Below are 18,174 nucleotides of genomic sequence, written 5' to 3' on the forward strand. Positions count from 1 at the left end.
ACCTTTGTGGGAAGATGTATGCGGATCGATGGGGAACTGTTCCCAGGATGTTTAAAGCTATCCTAATTGAGAATCGGATATCTGTTTATAAAAATATAGCTTTTTGAATAGACCCGAATCGCTGAAAATCCATATTTATGTAGTTTTAGGTTTTTATTTTTAAATTGGCGCCAAAAGCATAGCATACTTCAAAACCAAACTACCTTTATAGCAGCTTTATAGGAATACCGAAGACACAAACCATAAGGAATGACGGCAGTGTTGCAAAACACACGATTAATAAGTATACGATATTTGCCGTCAACATCAACCATCCCTAATGTAAATAAGAAACGTGTTGGAATTGAGTGGACGTTTTAGTAAATAAATTATTTCTGTAAATATGAGCAATATTGTTCAATATATTGTGGTACGGAGCGACTTACGATCTGCACTCAATTGGCCAATGGGGGCAGTAATTGCGCAATGCTGCCATGCAGCAACTGCTGTGATGCATTTGAATGCCGGCGACTCCGACACCGTGGAGTACCTGAACGACCTGGACAACATGCATAAAGTGGTTCTGGAGGTGAGTAGCTTCCCGTTTAACAGCATAACTCTATTATATACTCTTCATATACAGGCCAAAGATGAGGCGGCTCTGGTCAAGCTAAGCGAAAAATTGAAGGAAAACGAGATCAAGCACAAATTGTGGATTGAGCAGCCGGAAAATATTCCCACCTGCATTGCCTTGAAGCCCTATGTAAAGGACACAGTTCACAAATATGTGAAGAACTTCAAACTCCTGAAGGCGTAGTATGATACGAGGATAACTATCAAATCATGAAAAGCTGAAAGCGATTATCCGGGTTGGCTGTTTCAGCGATGAATAAATGCCTATGAATAAAAATAATGCAATGAATAAATGCCTATTGCTTGGTCTCTACAAAGCAAGAAGGTTTCAACAATTGCCGTAAGAAAGAACCAAGAGAACTCCATAAAGGAAGATATAGGATACTACGTTATAAAAAAAAAATACATATAAGAGTGGTTATAATTTTTTACCTCATCTTAAGTAAATTTCGGATTGGCTTTTGAAATGGAATCAGACTGATAAGAAACTGTCCTGACCTTGCTCTTCCCTGGGGAAGGTCTATCAATGCTTCCGGACGCATCTTCAGGCTCAAGCATCAATGGCTAGCAACTGATGTAAATCAACGCTCGTTCCAACGCAGCAACATCCTGGCATATAGCATATAGTCATGTTTGAAATGTACCAAAAAAGTATGCTATGTTTTTAGCGCCAATTTAAAAAACCCATTGAGAAAAACGCAACGCTACATTTTCTTGACATTTATTTTTAAGTTTTCTTTTAAATAGTTTTGTCATAAAAAATAGTTGGGGTTCTTTTCGTTTTATCTGCTTATGATTATAGAAATTTTAGACGTAGCTGTGATAGGTACAATATATATAAAGAAATAGGTAAAATAAAACTAAAATTAAAGGTTGCTGAAATCGCCCATTCTTGGCAACCTGGAGCAATTTGGCACAGATGCAAATACAGACATAGGATCTGGTGGATTATACAAAGTTAATGGTAGCGTGTCTCTCTTTCTAAGCGATGCATGTAGGTGAGATTTCGGAGGGGTATACATAAATGTTCCTCATTTGGGTGGCATTTGCCCGTGATGCCGTTCGATGTCTACGTTTAACAATAACAAGTTACTAAGATTAAAACCAAAGCGCTTATATTCGTCTGGATATTGCGGGGCCACGACCACGCCCACCTCCTTGCAGTCGCGGAGTTTGGGGCGTCGGCAATTAGTTTTTTGTGCGCGGATGTTGCAGCGCATTTAGCTCGTCCTTGAGCCAGGCCTGCCAGTTTTCCTGCGAGGGGCGAGACAGAAGTTCCGGAGATGGATGTTGGATGAGAAAAGAGTGTTGAAATAGTGCGAAAACCAGAAGCAGGATCCATCACCGAGCTAAGCTAATATAATATTTGCGTGTTGGTGTGAGTGTATATGTGAGTGTGGGTGAGGGGGAAAGTAAGAGCGGGTTACAGTGACAGACAAAGACAGAAATGGAGAATGCTAATAGGATCTACTGTGGTGAACCGTTAGGAGCAGCAGCCGAGCCACTTGGCATTTGTTAACGCTAATTGCAAATGTCAACAGAGCGAAACAGAGCCAGAGCTGCCAGCGGAAATCGGAAATGCTTAACTAGTCGCCCGTGTCGGTGTGTCTGTGTGTGTGCCAGTGCCAGTGTCAGTGTGAGGGTGAGAGTGAGCGTGAGCGTGGGTGTAATGGCGGACTCAAGTGCTAGGGTATGCGTGTGTGAGAGGTTCTTAGTGTCTTGGAACCGGTCTGTTTGTTTTTGTGTGTTTGTGTTTGCCATTTGCTGGGTTGGCTGCCTGTTTCCTTTTCACTCATTGTTATGCAAATTATCCTGATATTCATCATATTCGTTTTCATTATCCTCCGCCTGCTCGTCCTCCTCCTCCTCCTCGGCCTCGTAATCGCTGGCGTTGCTTTCCGGCTGCGTAACATCAGGCAAATAGTCCTTGTGCACGGGCGTTGAGATGATTGGCTCCTGTTTTTGGGTGTGTTACGTGGGTGTTTGTTGGAGTGTGTGTGGTAGCGTTATTGCCAGTGTGTTAGTGTGTATGTGTGTGTGAGTGCAAAAGCAAAAGTTAGTTAACCAACTTGGACAACAACAGGATACTAGCCTAAGGGCCATAGAGGCGCATGCATATTGCCAATGATCAACTTTCCGTTAGCCAATTTCAGAGTGCACAGAAAAAAAATACTTGTGTAGGTTTGGGGCTAATTAAACATTAACTTATATCTTAAATAAATAAAAAGCGATTTAATGGTTTTAATTATTCAATAAAATATTAGAAGCATTGGAGAACTACTTTTGGAATAGAATTTGGGGAACAGAACCAGTCCCCTTTTCTTAGCAGTCTTATTTTTCTGTGCACAGGTGAGAATGGGAAGGCTTTTAGTGGAAAACGTATGTCACATGCTAACCTTTGGCGGCCGCCATCCGCAGCCGGGCAGCGGTAACCCATCGGCGCCCAGGGGGCAGGGGGCGTCCAGCCCGGGCACGCCCTGCTCGCCCTTGTCGCCTCGATCTCCTTTGCGGCCCCGCTTGCCGGGGGGTCCGGCGTCCCCTCTGGAGCCCTGTTCCCCGCGGGGCCCCTCCTGCCCGGGAATGCCATCAGTGCCCTGTGTGTTTCAACGGGGATTGGGGGGGTGCAAGTGGGGGTCGGGGGATGAAAAGGGGTTTCAAAAATAGAGGTGCAGAGGTAGGAATACGACGCCAACATATATAGATTCGCATGCAAACAGAGGTAAAAACAATCGTAAAAGAGGAGAGAGAAAATACACATATTATTAGCAACCACATGATTTACAAAGGTGTCAACTGTTCTACGACAAAGGTGGGAATGCTGTGGGGCTACCTACCGGCAGACCCGGATCGCCGCGCTCTCCCTTGTGTCCCGTCTCGCCCTGGGCGCCCTGCGAATAAAGAAGCAAACAGATCGGTTAGTGTGGCACTGCCATCGGGATCCGGTGAGTGTTGCGGGAAAATATGTACCTTCATGCCATCCAAGCCCGGCGGACCCTGTTGCGTGGAGAGAGAAAGTGGGAAAAGCGTGTGGTTAGTAGAGCGGTGGGAAGTGTGGCTCCTGCCTCAAATATGAAAATTAAGTGCCCCGCGAAGGACGCTTCAAATGCAATTTGCTGTTTGTTTAGTAAAAAACCATCACTTTATTGAAAATGCATAATTAATACGAAAATTATGTTAGTTTCATTTAGCCACTTTACAATTCGGTCGTCGTCTGCATATCTGCCATGTTTACCATTTCTATTTGCACATGCTCTGGCAAACAATTATCAGAACTGCATTCGTTTTTATTTTATTCGAAATTATACATTTGGAATGCACGGGGCAGCACAGATAAAAATATTATATTCGTATTTGTGATGGCATAATGCACTCGCACATCGACATTTAGTATATGCACGTATATAGACATAAATACACGTAAATATATATATATTTTTATTTGTATATATAATTTAAGGTTTACTTTTCGTTTGCGAACGTTTCTCGTTTTTATGTTTTTTTTTTTTTGGTTAATTAACAAATTTACACTTACAATTATTGTTAGCGGCTTATTAAGGGTTTTACCTTTTTTACGTTCTCTTTAATTATAGGTATTTATAGGTTAATAATATTTTTCAATCGCATAAACACAATTCATTATTCTAGCCTATGGTTCGAGAGAAAATGGTTCGAGAGTTAGTACTGGTTCGTAGTTAGTAAGTGAAGGAATCTAGAGAGTACAGAGTAAGAATTTAAGGAGCAAGTCGCTAAGTAAACACGTTGAGAGGTCGTAAAGTGCTAGAAAAATTATTAATTCATAGCGATTAAGTTTCTTCTGTTTTTTTTTTCATTATTTGCGTATGTACACGTAGGATAGAAGGATGGGCGCTCCACTGACATTCAGTGGATTAAACGAAAATTGACATGCAAATTGTTTGTATATTCTGGTTTCCATTCTGGGGATTATTACAACAACGAGACACATCTAATTGAAAACAAATTGACATATTCTTTGTGATTTTCGATGCCGTTTGCTGTACGAGTAAGTTTTAAAGCTGCAAACACTTCCATTCCCATTTCCATTTTCATTTCTCATTTGCATATTCAATAATTCCCATTTGAATTTTTACGGCCCGCATCGTAGATGCTGAAACTGTCGCATGGGGCAGTATATACTTTTATTATCATATTTCCATGGCATTATTTCATTTGCATTGATTATGTTTGATTTTCGGCCTGTTTTATTTGTCCTTTGCGCCTTTTGCGCCGTATTGAAATTGAAAACGCGCCAGATACTCGCCAAATGTTAATTTATGCTTCGTTTCGTTTTTGTATAAATAGAGTTGTTAGTATTACTTTGTTTGAGATGTCCATGAAACCAATAGGATACATACTCGTGGTAAGATTATGTATTTATTGTTGTTGATATTTTGCATTGTCACTCCCGATTTACGATTCTCGATTTTAGATTTCGATTCAAATTGGGAAAGTACAGCAACCCTATCTCCTACAGAATTCAACTTTAGCCTAACTAACATTGCTGTCTGCGTTCTATGGAAGTTATTGTTTTACTTTGGAAAATATGCACAATTGGTTTGGATAGCTCTTTTGTTCTGTTAGTGATATATTCGAGTATAAATAATGACACTATCTGCAACTTTAAGATATAATTGCATTATGCATGCGTGAACATCAAGAGATCAAAATATCTTACAATTCTTTAAATTTCATTTAATTAGCACAATTTCTTAATCCAATACAGTGTAGGTATTTATGTTTTACTTTGTATATTCTTATTATTTTTATGGTTTTTGTGTTTTTCTGCTCTTGGCTTTTCTGTTTCACATTGAAGCTTTGGCAATTATGCTTTGTTTGAACGGGAACGAGTACTATTCGAAAATTCAGACAAAGCCCTTGGACGGCACCTAAGACAATGCTAAGACGGGGCAGCAGGAGCAGAATAAAGAATAAGAAGTGCCTTCTTCATCCTCGTCTGTGTTGGCAGTCAAGGATAATCTGATTGCGTTGTAATTAAGTCACTTTCGGCAAATTGGCAATGATTGCAGCTCGGTTCCGGCGTAATCTACCAATTAGTCAATAGCACCCGCATGGAGGCACTTGAAAACCAAAACCAAAACCGAAATCACAATTCGCAATTCGCAACGGGCCGCAGACTGACTGGGAAAGTGTGGCAACTTTCACGTACCACGGTGCGTATGATTTATGCATTTCGAAGCGGCTTTTCTGCTCCTGCTGCAATTGCTTCGCACAGAGAGCAACGAGCGGCGAATGAAATGCAATTAAAATATTTGCATTGCATATTTGTAGTTGGTTTTCTTCTCTGCAATTGTGGGGTGTGTGGGGGTAGTTGGGTGAGTGGGTAGGTGGAGTGTACTGGGGTAGGTTCAAAGTTTGTTAGTTGATTCAATTGATTGATGTTTGTAAATACGCTTGGTGTAGACATATGTTTGTTTGCATTACTTGTTTGTATACATAAATACTTGTTTGAGTCTTGGGGGCATTTTAAATGATATGAATATTAATTCTTTATTTCGTGCGGGCTGGAGGGGAGCAGTTCGTTTGCAATTAATTGATTTGCTTACTCTCGTTTCTGAGCTACTGACATGCTGCTATTTCGTATTTGATTCTCTGTACATGGGTGCGAGTTTGTACAAATTGATATACATATGTATATTCCACTGCAGTATACATATAGATATATATAACATATATATAACTGAGCACATTTGACAAGCGTTGCGCGGCTTCCTAACTTTGAACATTTGTTTTGCTTTGATTAAATTTGTTTTCCTTTCTTCGAATGGGTGTTTTTTTTTTTGTGAGTGTGGGTGTGGGTGTGAGTGTGAATGTGGTGTGCGTGTGTATGGCATTTATTTTTTTTTAGTCGCATTTCACTGAGACTTTGGCGCTATGAGTGCTGGTTATTACTGACTGCAGACTGGCTGCACTGTTAACTAGTGGTATTAGTAGTCGCCCCACACCTGTTCCAAGTAGAAAGAAAGAGAGACGAAAACACTCCATTAGGTTAGCCAGTTTTGGGTTAAGTAACGAAAGCAACCAAAGCCACAAGTAGGTTATAAATTAATTTCCACAAATTAAAAGCCAAACATAATGAAAGTTTCCAGTATCAACTCAAAAAGTATGACTTACCGGAATGCCAGCCTTTCCCGCGGGTCCCGACGGACCCGATTCACCCCTCATGCCCATGGGGCCCTGCAATTACAATTGATTAGAGTTACGGGAAAAAAAATTCACTCCGTGATTTCGCACTTACCGGCAGCCCCATGGGTCCCTGATCGCCCTTGTGGCCCTTTTCACCCTGAAAAACAGATTCCCCGGCATTAGGATTTGGTTATATATGAGTTATCAGAGCAGGACTCTTACCGGATCGCCCTTGCGTCCGTCTAGACCGCGCTCGCCTTGGAGCCCATTGTGTCCGGGCGGGCCCATGGGTCCCGGTGGTCCTGGGGGGCCGTATAACTGCAAGAAATTAACGTCAGTTGAGGGTTAAACGGCCGCACGGTGGTGGGTCATTCAGGGTGGCTTACGTATTCAATGGTGGGCATGTGCGGGGCATCGGACATGCCGTCATCCTGGCGACGTCGCATCTTGCGGTACTAAAAGGATTTCAACGTTATGGTTAGGTTAGATAAGAGGTTTAATGAGGAAACATTTAAGAATTGATGACTTTTTTTACTGTTTATTGAAGCTAATCTAAAAGGATTAGAAAAGGAAACGAACTCACCGAATCACCGCGATCGCCTTTGTCGCCCTTGACTCCCGGGTATCCAGGAGGGCCCGGCAGACCTGGAGGACCCATCAATCCCGGCGGTCCAATGTCTCCGCGATCGCCCTTCTCGCCAGGCGGTCCCTGGTATCCTGGCAGACCGGGAGGTCCTTCGATGCCCGGCTCTCCAGGCAGGCCGTCCAGGCCACGGGGACCCAACGAACCGGGTTCTCCCGGCTCGCCTGCCTCTCCCTTGGCGCCATCCCGACCGTCGCGTCCATCCTTGCCAGCCAAGCCAGGAGGTCCTGGCGGTCCGCGCAGCAAAGTAACCGGCGGATCGTCGTAGTCCTCGTCCAACTTGGTTCCACCCGGTCCGAATATCTGTGCAAATTTGCGGCAGAAGGGTTGCGGAGAGATGGATGGAGAAATGGAGATGGCAAATTTAGTGGGAAGATTAATTTATGCCACGTGGCAGCGCCGCCCGAGGCGTTGCACGCGCTTGTTCCACACGCTTTGATGGGGCAAAACAAAAGCGGCGCACAAAAAGAAAAAGTTCACCCACGGGAGTGGGTTGGGCAGGCTTGGGGGGGGGATGCGGCATGTTCTGGTGGTGGCTTGGGATGCGGCCGTGTGCCGTGTGCCGCAGCGAAAGTCTTTTGTGTGCCACGAAATTGTGTTAAGTGCAAGTTGGAGCATCCACGCACCCACCAGACCCATCACGCCGCCATGCCACCATGCCACCATGCCTCCCGATTCCACCCACTCCGCCCCCCAGTTGAGACAATGGCTGCATAGAAAATCTTTAAAACCGAACCATAGACCGTGGCACTTTTGTGCGGAGGAGAGTGCCAGAGTCGAAAATAAAGTCAAGTCAACGACAGCGACTTCTCTACGTGCTTCGAGTGCCAGTGCGAGTACTCCTCTTCCCCTACACATGTACCCCTATGGGTGTGTATCCTTTATGTGTGTGGGTGCTCTTTGGTCCTTGCCATTGTGTGCGAACGTGTGTGTGTGTGTGTACAAGTGGGTGAGTGCATAGCGAAAGACAATTAATTGTTTTTTCCTTCATTTTTTTGGCGGGTTAATGTGCGAGCTTTGAGGCAAATTTCCTGGGCTCTCACAACAAGGAGCTCCAAACCACATAAACTCTAAACTTTCGATGGGTTTTAAATGGGCAAACATGGCTGAATTCCATGGCTGAAGTGCCAAGGCTAAAAGCTTTGAAATACGATTATAGTAGCTTAAAATGAGAGAAAAGTTGTTCTAGGAATAGTAACTTAAAAAGAAATTTCAAAATTTAAGAATATTTCTTTCAAATCCCAATTTTAAGCAGAGGTCTAAGTGTGTACCTTTTTAAAAAATGTTGTAATTTAATTATAGCGATTTATTCCCCAGTCCTCTCGATGATTACCTAAAATGTCTGGGCGGGTATGTTGGCTCCAAGTCCTTTGGACCGCAGTGCAGCCAAAGTCAAAACAAAAACCCTCTATTAGGCAAATGTTGAACGACATAAAAGCCAACTCCGGTGGGGCAAAAAACAAAGACTGCGTTGCAATGCCAACAACAACAGCAATCAGGCTTCATAACAAAAACAACAACATGCCTTAGGAGCTTAGCAAGGACTGGGGAAAATAAAGGAAAATAGGAAAAGCCATTTACACATGTGGCTCAAGTGAATAGGGACACTCGAATCAAGAGATTCCACGTGGAGTGGAAAATATTCAATCGCATTCTGGCAAATCGAGCTGGGAATACATGCCGGAGCATTAAAGCCGAGTCCTTGCTGGAATTAAATGCAAGAACTGCTCCCAGGACGACCAGAGTCCAGGACTAAGACAGAGAGAATCGGATTTCACGCATCCGTTTGGACCTTTCGATGCGGTGGGAGTGTGTGTTGTACTCGATTATTATGCAATGCAATTGATCCTGTGACTGTTGTGACTCCTCCTGCAACTGAGACTCTGGCAATATCTGTGTGGAGCGAGTGGCAGGAACAGGGGGCAGAAGGCGTTGGGCGCTGCTGTAATTTCCTTGCGGCATGCCCAGGCATGTGCAACAATTACATTTACTTCTACTTTGTGCCCCGGCCCGTTCCGTTCCATCCCGTTGTCACAGGAAGTGGCGTACTTACAGTTATTAAAACCCGGCAACAGCAGCAACAATAAGCACAACAGCATCGGCGGAAAGGATAACAATGTAAGCGCTTAACGCACACTTATACGGACAGGATGTGGCTTGGCATATGTGAAGGACAAAAGACAACCGAAAGGATTACGGCATACGGAATACGGCACAGAGGCTGAAGCCCCAAGTCCTGGCTTGCCACAAATGCACTTCCCAATTTCAACTTTTTACCTCTTCGGGTTTTCTTTCTTTTTCTGCTCATCTGCATGGGGCTCCTGGGCAGGTGTCTGCCAATACACACACATGCTTCTTTGTGCGGATGTGTGGAAGGAAGAAGTATCCTGGCTCGGTGGCTCGGTGGGCGCTTTGTTGCGAACTTTTCCCCCATTGTTCCTAATGCGCAATGGGGAATTCTTCCCGGTGGCCATTTGTAGAGCAATTAAAGCGATTTGAATTAAAGCCGAGTGCCTAACGTTTGCCTTCTGCTGTAATTAAAGGACACTTTGAGGGCTTAGTGCCCACATGCCTGCCCGCCTGCATCCTCGTCCCAGAAAGTTGATAAACAAACGCAAACCAAACAACGCAACAAAAAAAGACGGCCTTAAAAAGGTTTAAAGGCTTTTAAAGCCAAGCAGTAGCAGTGGCAGTGGCAGCAGCGACAGTGGCAGTCGGAAGATACGATAAATAACATAAATAAAAGATACAGTTACAGATGCGAGCGAGCAAGTGAATTGGGCAAATGTTTGTAAGGCTCGCAAGGACGATTGTTGGCGCAGCTGCCTAACTACGATAGAAGAAAAAAAAAAAAAAAACGCCCAGGATCCAGAATTGAGAATCCAAAATAAAAGAAACCGATTCTGGCTCTGCCTTTTCGGCAGCCTAAATCCCAATCAGATTGCGTGGGTGTAGCAGTTTCAGGGGCGTGTGTGACTGTCGGTGTGTGTGTGTGGAAGGAAATCCATTAGAATGTATCAATATTTGTGCGAGCGAACGCCTCGGGTTGAATTTAATTTTCAATGTATCCAAACATAGTCCTACCCACTTTCCCAGCCCCAACCAGGGCCACCTACCCCCAGCCAGTGCCCCTACCACACTGTGAGGACTGTCTCTTAAATTATGCGTAAATATTGAAAATATTTGCACAAACGCCTTTCAATTTAACGCACAAGTGACGAAGCAAATGAAATTTTCCCAATCGTGTTGTTTTTCCTGTTTTTTTCCTTTTGATGTTTTAGTGCCCCACCTCATCCTTTTGAATGTAATTGTTAATTAATTGCCCCACCGTCTGTCCGTCCGTCCGTCTGATGTTTTCGGTATGCGTCCGGCGTAATTTCCATTTAAAGCTGCCAGCTGGAGTGCCGGATAGCCTGATAGCCGGAGAACCGGAGACCCGGAGTCAGAGGGCCACAGACAAATGGACGCACGTAAACGCGTTAAATTGAAAATCATTTTGATCTCGACGCGACCTTTGGCGGATGTCACTGGTGGGTGCGAAAAAGAGAAGCGAACCATAAAGGAGAAGCGCCATTTGCCCTCAAGTACAGCATGTGACCCCCAGGAGTCCCCCTCCGCACTAGCGTATGCGCATATTTTTCACAATTTTTCATTTTTCCCGGCAGGTTTCCTCTTTTGAAATTTCATATTTTTCTCCGGTCATAACAACAACGAGGAGAGGACTTGGACACAAAAAAAGCGCACCGAACCGCTGGAGGTGAAAGTTTTGCAGCCCGTTTCCGGCTCACACGCGTACGCTTATACCCATACACACACACACATACAGAGATACCCATACAAATACACGCTCAGCCAAGATCCCGGCACTTCATGGCGTGTAATGCGTTTGCCGCAAAAGTTTACAAAACATTCGAGGGTCGCGGGTGTTCCTCGCAAACCAGGAAGTTCCTCGCAACTACGCGAGCGCATTAAATTCGTAATATTTTCCGCTTCGCATTGATACAGATTACAATGGGCTAGATTGGGTTATATTGGCCATAAAGACAGCGGATCTATAAACAATATATGGAATTTTTCCGCTCCAAGCCACCTTGTCCGAGGGGAGGACTTTGGAAAATAAAAGTTCCAAACATAGAAGAGGAATTTTATATGCAACTTAAAAGAATTCAAAGGGGATACTATTTTTGTTGTATTTTAATATAATAGTTTTGAGTTTAAGACACTTTTGGAACAAGGAATGCTTTTCAAAATAATAATAAATATCATCAAAGAGTGGTTCAAAGTTTCCCAACGCAATATCATATTTCTAAAATTAAGTTCAAAGACCATCTGAAATATATCTATCCTAGCAACCACTGTGCTTCACCACAAAAGAATAAGGAAACAAGCCAGGTCTCGTTGTAAAAAATTTCGCGTGATTTTGTTCCACCCTCGAAACAACAATGTGTAGCCCTGTGGTGGCTCCGGCTCCGTCTCCGTCTCCGGCTGCCGTGATATTGTAATATGTATGAAATTCGGAAGTATTTAGGGAAATCGTTGTTAAAGATTTCGTCGTTTTTGCCGCAAGAACAACGGTGGCACATCAATGCCAAGATGGCAGCAGTTGGCATTTGTGCGGTTGGTTGTGGGTTTGTGGAAAAGCGCGTTCGTTTTGTATAATTTTGCTACTTTCGCATGCACAGCCACCCGGACACGCTTCCACTCTCATTTCCGTGCCGAGACCCCCCTTGGAATCTCCCCCTGCATAGACCCAGCACCCGAAAAGCCCCAACACCCCCGTCTAAAATCTAAATGCGTTGGCAACCTCAAACCCACGTCAGTGTAACACGCGTGCCTATAAATTTCTATGAGGTTGGCTAACTTGCGAGCAGGGCAGGGGCCGGATCCTGTGGAAGGAGGCTGGGGGTTGGGGGTCCTTGGGTCAGGGCATTGTCGCCAATCTTGCGTGCTTGTGTGGGTGAGCCAGGATTTCTTTATTCAATCGTTTTTGCGACTCCCACAACGCTCTCATCATCAGCGGCCATAAAATAAAAGTTACGCACACCCTTGGGGCCAGGACATTACATTGCCCCAACCCCCCACTTCCTGTGAGTGCGTGCATGTCTGTGTGGCTGGGCCCACGCATATCCTGTGGTGTGTTCCATGCTTGACCAGCTTTTTTTTCTCGCCGGCCGTACAATCTCGCCATCTCTCCGAAGCATTCAATATAGGATATAAGATATATGGACGTTGACCGCAAATAATTGCCGCAGCCAAGGAAAATTGGAAAGTTGCGCACAAAGAAAACTCCGGGGCCAGGGAAATTTGCATGCTGCGCATTTTTCAATGAACAATGACGTCACACACACGCACACATGTGCAGCGAAAAAATTAAAAAGAGCAAAAAAATAGCATTGTTGGCCATTTTGTGGCGCCCATCAAATCGGTTCTTTCAAACGGGGGGGCCAAAAAACATAAAAGTCAAACCGGTTCGGTGCGGTTCGGCTGAGGCAGTGAAGCTGAAGCAATGAAATCGAGGCAATGAGCCCAGGACATCCACACAGGATACAAAAAACAGAACAGAACCGGAGTCGGCGGCGATGAAAGTGCTAAGCTTATTGCGTCGTTTAGGCAACACCCTTGCCAACGAATTGGCCAAGATACAGCGATGAAGATGAACCCTTTGAGTGGCAGACATGGATATACATTCAAGCACACACTTGGCTACACACATATACACTCCATACACTGCATGCAGACACCACCACCAGCCATTCGGATTTCCATGTAAGCAACCTTAAGTCTTTGATTTGCGTCGAAAGGAAAGCTCTCCGCGAGGTCCTTGCTGGGATCGCATTTCCATTCTTTGGGGCGAGACCGTGTGACGTGTAGCGAATTGACAAGTTTTTTGCGACTTTCGCAATTTTTATGACTCCATTTACTTAGAGCTGGCAGCCGGCTCAGGAAAACTTTGCCCTGGCTAAGATAAGGAAAGCGGTTGCGGGTTGTCCTGGTTGTCCTGGGAAATTTATGCTGATGTGGAGGGCCCCCGAACACCCAAAAACAACGAAAGACAACAAACTTGACATGGGCCCTGACTGTTCGGGAGTGTGTGTGTGGGTGTGCAACGATTGTAAAATATATTAACATAAATTTGACATAAACGCTTCACAAACAGTTTCTCCAAGAGTCGAGATTGCTGTCAGAGGCCCTCCCGCCCCGGTGACTTATCGTTTCAACTTTATTAAACCGAAATCCGGAGTCTGGGAAAGTGCAAATGCAAAACTGCTAAGCCCAAACCATCACAGAGCTCTAATAAATGGAAAATTCCACTCAGCAGACCCTCTTTCAAATTAATTTAAATTTTAAATATGATTCTCGATCGTAAATTTCACATGGAATGTATGTATATGGGTTAGACTGTCTCTAAATACCCTTTCTGTCAAAGAGTTGATTACGATCTCGGTTATTTATGGATTTTTCGCTGACAGACTCAGTTTGCGTTTTCAGTTGTCACCTGGCTTAATTGTGCCCTATTTTTGAATGTGCTGGGACAGGGTATAGGCCTTCCTCCTATCCTCACGCCTCACTGCCCCCATCACATCCATTTCATATGCTCCAACCCATCATCATCCACGGCCCCGGACTCCCCCTCCCAGTTGGTTCTGACGAGGCGACGAAAATAACATGTCAAATTTATAATGCCAACAATTGCGTTATGCCTTTTTTATGACGCCGACGGCTAGGCAATAACCCCACAAAAAAAAAAGGAGGAAAATTGGAAGGAGGAAATGGTTTTAGCCAGAGCCATAGCCATAGCCATAGCCAGATGCTGTTAGCTGTTTGCTTTGCTCGGCCTACGGGCGGATAAATGTTTTTGAAAATAGCACGCCAGCAATTTGGGCATTTTTTACGATTTGCCGAACTAATTATGGCAACTTCCCCAGTGAGCTAATTTCGAATTGTTCTCCGTGGGGATGGTATCTTGTATTTGCATTGCATTCCCCAGCCAGCCCCAGACTTTCCCAGCTCACAGACTCATTATAATCCAGAGACATCACATCGGGAGGCCTGGCCCCAGCGTTTAATGTTTTTGGAGAAAATCGAATCGAAAATCAACTGGCTGCCTGCAAGGCGTCACGTTTCAACAGTAGATGACGGCAATTGTTGCAAATAATTTTTTATGCTCTGCACTGCCTGCGGTGCGGCGCATGAGTGCGAATATAGATATATGTTTTTTTCTTTTTTGTTGTGTTCCCCCCCGGTTTGTTTGTTGCCAAAAGTTTTGTTTGTTTGCCGAAGAAAGCCCAGGGGCAGAAGCAGAAGCAGCCTGCCGCAGCCTGTCGTTTCTTATGACTTTCATTTGTTTTGACATCACGTTGCTGCAGTGCCGGGGATTCCCACAGAAGTGCCAGGGGGACTTGGGGTGCAGCATAATCGGCATATTGGAAAAGGAAAGAAAGGCCAGCCAGGCAACCGGAGGAACGATCGAAAAGTTTCCCAGGAATGCAAAATAGTTTCCCCTTGTGAGAGTTTTCTTCCTATCGCACAATAATTCATTTCCAATGAATTTAAATTTTAAATCCAATAATTGCAAGGAAAATTTGTGGCCACAAGTCTGCTACTCCAGGTGAGCCTTTTTTAATTGAATTTAATGCCTGTTGTTGGGGGGAATATTATTCCAATAAAAGCTTCATAAAAGTTAAGAAAGAATCCATCACACACTGAAATAATCGACTTACGAGAAATATGTTTACAATTTCACAGAATTTCCATTGTTGGCTTAAATTCTTTCAACTGAAATGCAAATTATTTTACTTTAAGAAGTTATATATTTGGTTTCAACAAAGTTTCGGCTAAAAATCCATCAGAAATCAAACAATGCATTTTAAATTGTAATCAACGAAAGAAAATTGTGAATTTTAGGGAAAATATCGAGTGGGAAGTTCTATGGTTAAATTTCAAATATTTTATGCAATTTTTTGTGATGCCTGTGGTTCTATTAAATATTTCTGCATTCCAAAAAGCTGGCATTTCTCCTTTCATGTTGGGCAATTTTTCATCGAAATAGGGGTGTGCATTTTTGATAGAACTGTGTGCGAATTGATGGATCTTCCTTTTTTAAATATTTATGGGCAAGAAGATGAAAAAATCTGAACAATTTCTGGGCATTAAGCGTTGCTAGTAGCTCCCCTCGCTGGAGCCATAAAAGAAGTACTGCACGTTGCCGTTTCTGTTTGTTGTTTCGCTGCTGGGCATATTGGAAGTTGGTTTGGGCCTGTTTTGGTTTTGTTTTTTTTTCTGGTATTATTACGCGTTATTACAGCAACAACAGCGCCATGACTTTGACTTTGCCTTTCCCACCGATGGCTGTGTGGCATAGTATGCGCTGCACAATAATCAGTATGTGCCAGTGCCAGTATGTGTTTTGTTTTTTAGCCAGCCCCTCGGCGTGGCTCTCTGGCTACGTGAAAATGGGCAAAATGCGCAAATGTTTGCACACTGGTTGAGCAGCATAATATATATGTAGATACACATATCAATACACCCATCCAGGCCCGGTCGACCCAGACCACCCGGCCAAGAACCCCTAACCAAGTCAGCGGCATCCAAGGAGACTCATCCGTGGCGTTAGCAGCTTCGCTGGCGGCGCTTATGCATTTTTCATAACTTACACAAGCACGTGCTGGGCTACATATTCATATATGTAAGAGTATATGCCTCCGGCCAACAAGATGCGCAAAATCCAAAAAAAAAAAAAAAAAAACATAAAAACCATCCCCACTCCATGAAAGAAAAGGAAAATGAAATGAAAATTCCACCAATGCCCAGAGATCCGTGCATCCATCAACACGTCAGGGGGTGGGAACAGCTGCCGACACTTCGAGTGCCAATAAAAATGTTAAGTATCTTTGCACTGTTGACATTCCAGCATCCAGCATCCAGTAGATGCGTAGATACTAGATACATGGACGTGGATGGGAATGTGAATGCTTTGGTGAAGGCGCCATAAATTAAGCTTCTAGATTAGAGCGCACAAAATATTTTTGACAACATCGATGGGCTTCGACATATGTAGTTAGCCCGCGGGCCGAGCATCTGCCAGATACTTGGATACTTTGCTGGCGCTGGCGTTGGCGCTCTATTCATCAAAGATAGTGCTTTTTGGCAGCTTGTCAAAGTCGTGCTCCGCGAAATATGTACACACTTGGATACTTGGAGCGTATCTCCGAGGTTGCTGTAATGAGTTAAGTAGCACGTTCCCGGAGTCGTGTAAACATGCTCATTACACAGACATCCAGCATGCAGGTGATTCCATGCGGAAGGATAAGTTTTAGGAGGGCGTGGTCCCCACGTCGTATTTACACCAAACCCCTCCCCACCCCGGGGCACGGCCCTTGTATTTACAGATTAGCATAAAATTAACGCACAACGCCCACGCACATTTTTACAAAAGTAATTTACATGATAATACACTTCTTGTGCTTCTCGAACTCAATTTACAGCCTGTTGGCTGGTCGAGCTTCTAATTAAAAATCGAGTGGAATCAGGTTTGTGTTCGGGGCTCTTTTTATCAGTGTCTTTCCAATGGTTACTCACCCGCTTGCCGCGTTTGCCGCGCGGTCCTTTTTCGCCGGGCGGTCCGGCGGGTCCGGTCGGTCCCGCCTCTCCTCGCTCGCCGGGCTCTCCGGGCGGACCTGTGTGTGTGTGCAAAAATGTTAATTTCAGCGACAGATTTCAAAATGCGAACAAAAACAATGCCATGGATATGTACAGATACAGATACAGAGATACACAAACTCAGAGATAGATAGATACTGACGCCCGCAAGTGTTGTCCAAACAGTGGGCGTGGCCTTTTGTAATTATAGAGCTCGTTATTTGTTGGTTTTTGGCCAGCAATTCGTTCGAGGGAGAGCTCTTGATGGGTTAACGATGGCAGGGGCTTAGTTGGGAATGCAAATTGTTTATTTGCGGGTAACGAAGCCCAGAGTCGAGTCCACAGTGGTTGCGAATCAATGGCAACTAGTTCAAGGCTCTCCCAGGCTTGTGGTTCATGCTAATGATGCCAACGATTTGACCCACTTAGAGAACACAATGTACAAATACCCTTAAAAGCCCTTAAAATAGATGCAGAATAACAATTTAATATGCATAAGTTGCACTTTCGTCGGCAGCTGCAACAGCAGGCTTTATTTTCCCGCTCAACTGATGCGGAGAAATCGAATCTGCATCCGATTCTGAGGTCGAGAATTCAATCCAATTTGCTTCCCCAACCGCCACCACTTAAAGCCCGGCTCGTCTTCACTCAATTTGCGGGCTTTGTCTCTTAGCCGCTGACAACGATAATGGCCAAAAGTATGTCGATTCGGCTCATAAATCCATCAGGGCCAAATTGACTTTGGCCCACTGTTCTCTGTTCGAGGGCAGGGGGAACAAACAACCTGTTTAGTTAGAATAATGAGAAATTGCGTTCGTTTCTTTTTTTTTTGGCCAGGGACAGGGCCAGGGCCAGGAACAGGGCCAGGGCTGTTTGCCAGGACCATTAAATGAGACCATTTGCACAGGAATCAAGTGGGTGGATGGGTGGCTGAGTAGCCCTACTCTAGCATCATAGATAAATCCAATTGTGCGGCTTGTCAAAACGGGCTCTGTTCTGCCCTGCCCTGTGTGTCCTGCCACTGGCACTGGCGAAAAGATATAGAAAATTTATTAAGTTCGTAAAATTGCGTCCTCATCCTGCGAAGAGCATAAATTTGCCAGCCCAGACCAGGCCAG

The 18,174-nt window shown here is 44.3% G+C and overlaps 2 protein-coding genes across 21 annotated transcripts in view; one reads left to right on the forward strand and one right to left on the reverse strand.

Annotated features, from left to right (window-relative positions):
• The first annotated feature begins 282 nt into the window (after positions 1-282).
• On the forward strand, positions 283-901 carry LOC6500717 (putative peptidyl-tRNA hydrolase PTRHD1). Its single transcript, XM_001953748.4, has 2 exons — positions 283-568; positions 623-901. Exons 1-2 carry the CDS (start codon positions 383-385, stop codon positions 794-796), a joined length of 360 nt encoding a protein of 119 aa, XP_001953784.1. The 5' UTR covers positions 283-382; the 3' UTR covers positions 797-901.
• A 416-nt stretch (positions 902-1,317) lies between these two features.
• LOC6499845 (collagen alpha chain CG42342) overlaps positions 1,318-18,174 on the reverse strand; it is a 65,702-nt gene continuing 48,845 nt past the window's right edge. For 5 of the 20 annotated variants that reach the window (XM_032450483.2, XM_032450474.2, XM_032450471.2 and 2 more), the window contains 10 exons: positions 16,997-17,094; positions 7,358-7,720; positions 7,161-7,229; positions 6,997-7,092; positions 6,887-6,931; positions 6,763-6,825; positions 3,580-3,606; positions 3,447-3,500; positions 3,009-3,206; positions 1,318-2,568 (listed from right to left, as the gene is read on the reverse strand). In XM_032450483.2, the coding sequence (XP_032306374.1) occupies positions 2,401-2,568; positions 3,009-3,206; positions 3,447-3,500; positions 3,580-3,606; positions 6,763-6,825; positions 6,887-6,931; positions 6,997-7,092; positions 7,161-7,229; positions 7,358-7,720; positions 16,997-17,094 (1,181 nt within the window). In that variant the 3' untranslated portion in view covers positions 1,318-2,400. Of the gene's footprint in view, positions 2,569-3,008; positions 3,207-3,446; positions 3,501-3,579; positions 3,607-4,873; positions 6,594-6,762; positions 6,826-6,886; positions 6,932-6,996; positions 7,093-7,160; positions 7,230-7,357; positions 7,721-16,996; positions 17,095-18,174 lie in introns of those variants that run through there. The other 15 variants (XM_032450494.2, XM_032450488.2, XM_032450484.2 and 12 more) reach the window with 7 other exon arrangements.

The sequence above is a fragment of the Drosophila ananassae genome, chromosome 2L (genome assembly GCF_017639315.1).
Source record: "Drosophila ananassae strain 14024-0371.13 chromosome 2L, ASM1763931v2, whole genome shotgun sequence".
NCBI classification, from domain to species: domain Eukaryota; kingdom Metazoa; phylum Arthropoda; class Insecta; order Diptera; family Drosophilidae; genus Drosophila; species Drosophila ananassae.

Excerpts from the sequence above, each read along its gene's own strand:
- LOC6500717 (XM_001953748.4), top strand. The coding sequence starts at position 383 with ATGAGCAATATTGTTCAATATATTGTGGTACGGAGCGACTTACGATCT. Across the intron at positions 569-622 it reads TGCATAAAGTGGTTCTGGAG|GCCAAAGATGAGGCGGCTCT; the intron begins GTGAGTAGCTTC and ends CTTCATATACAG.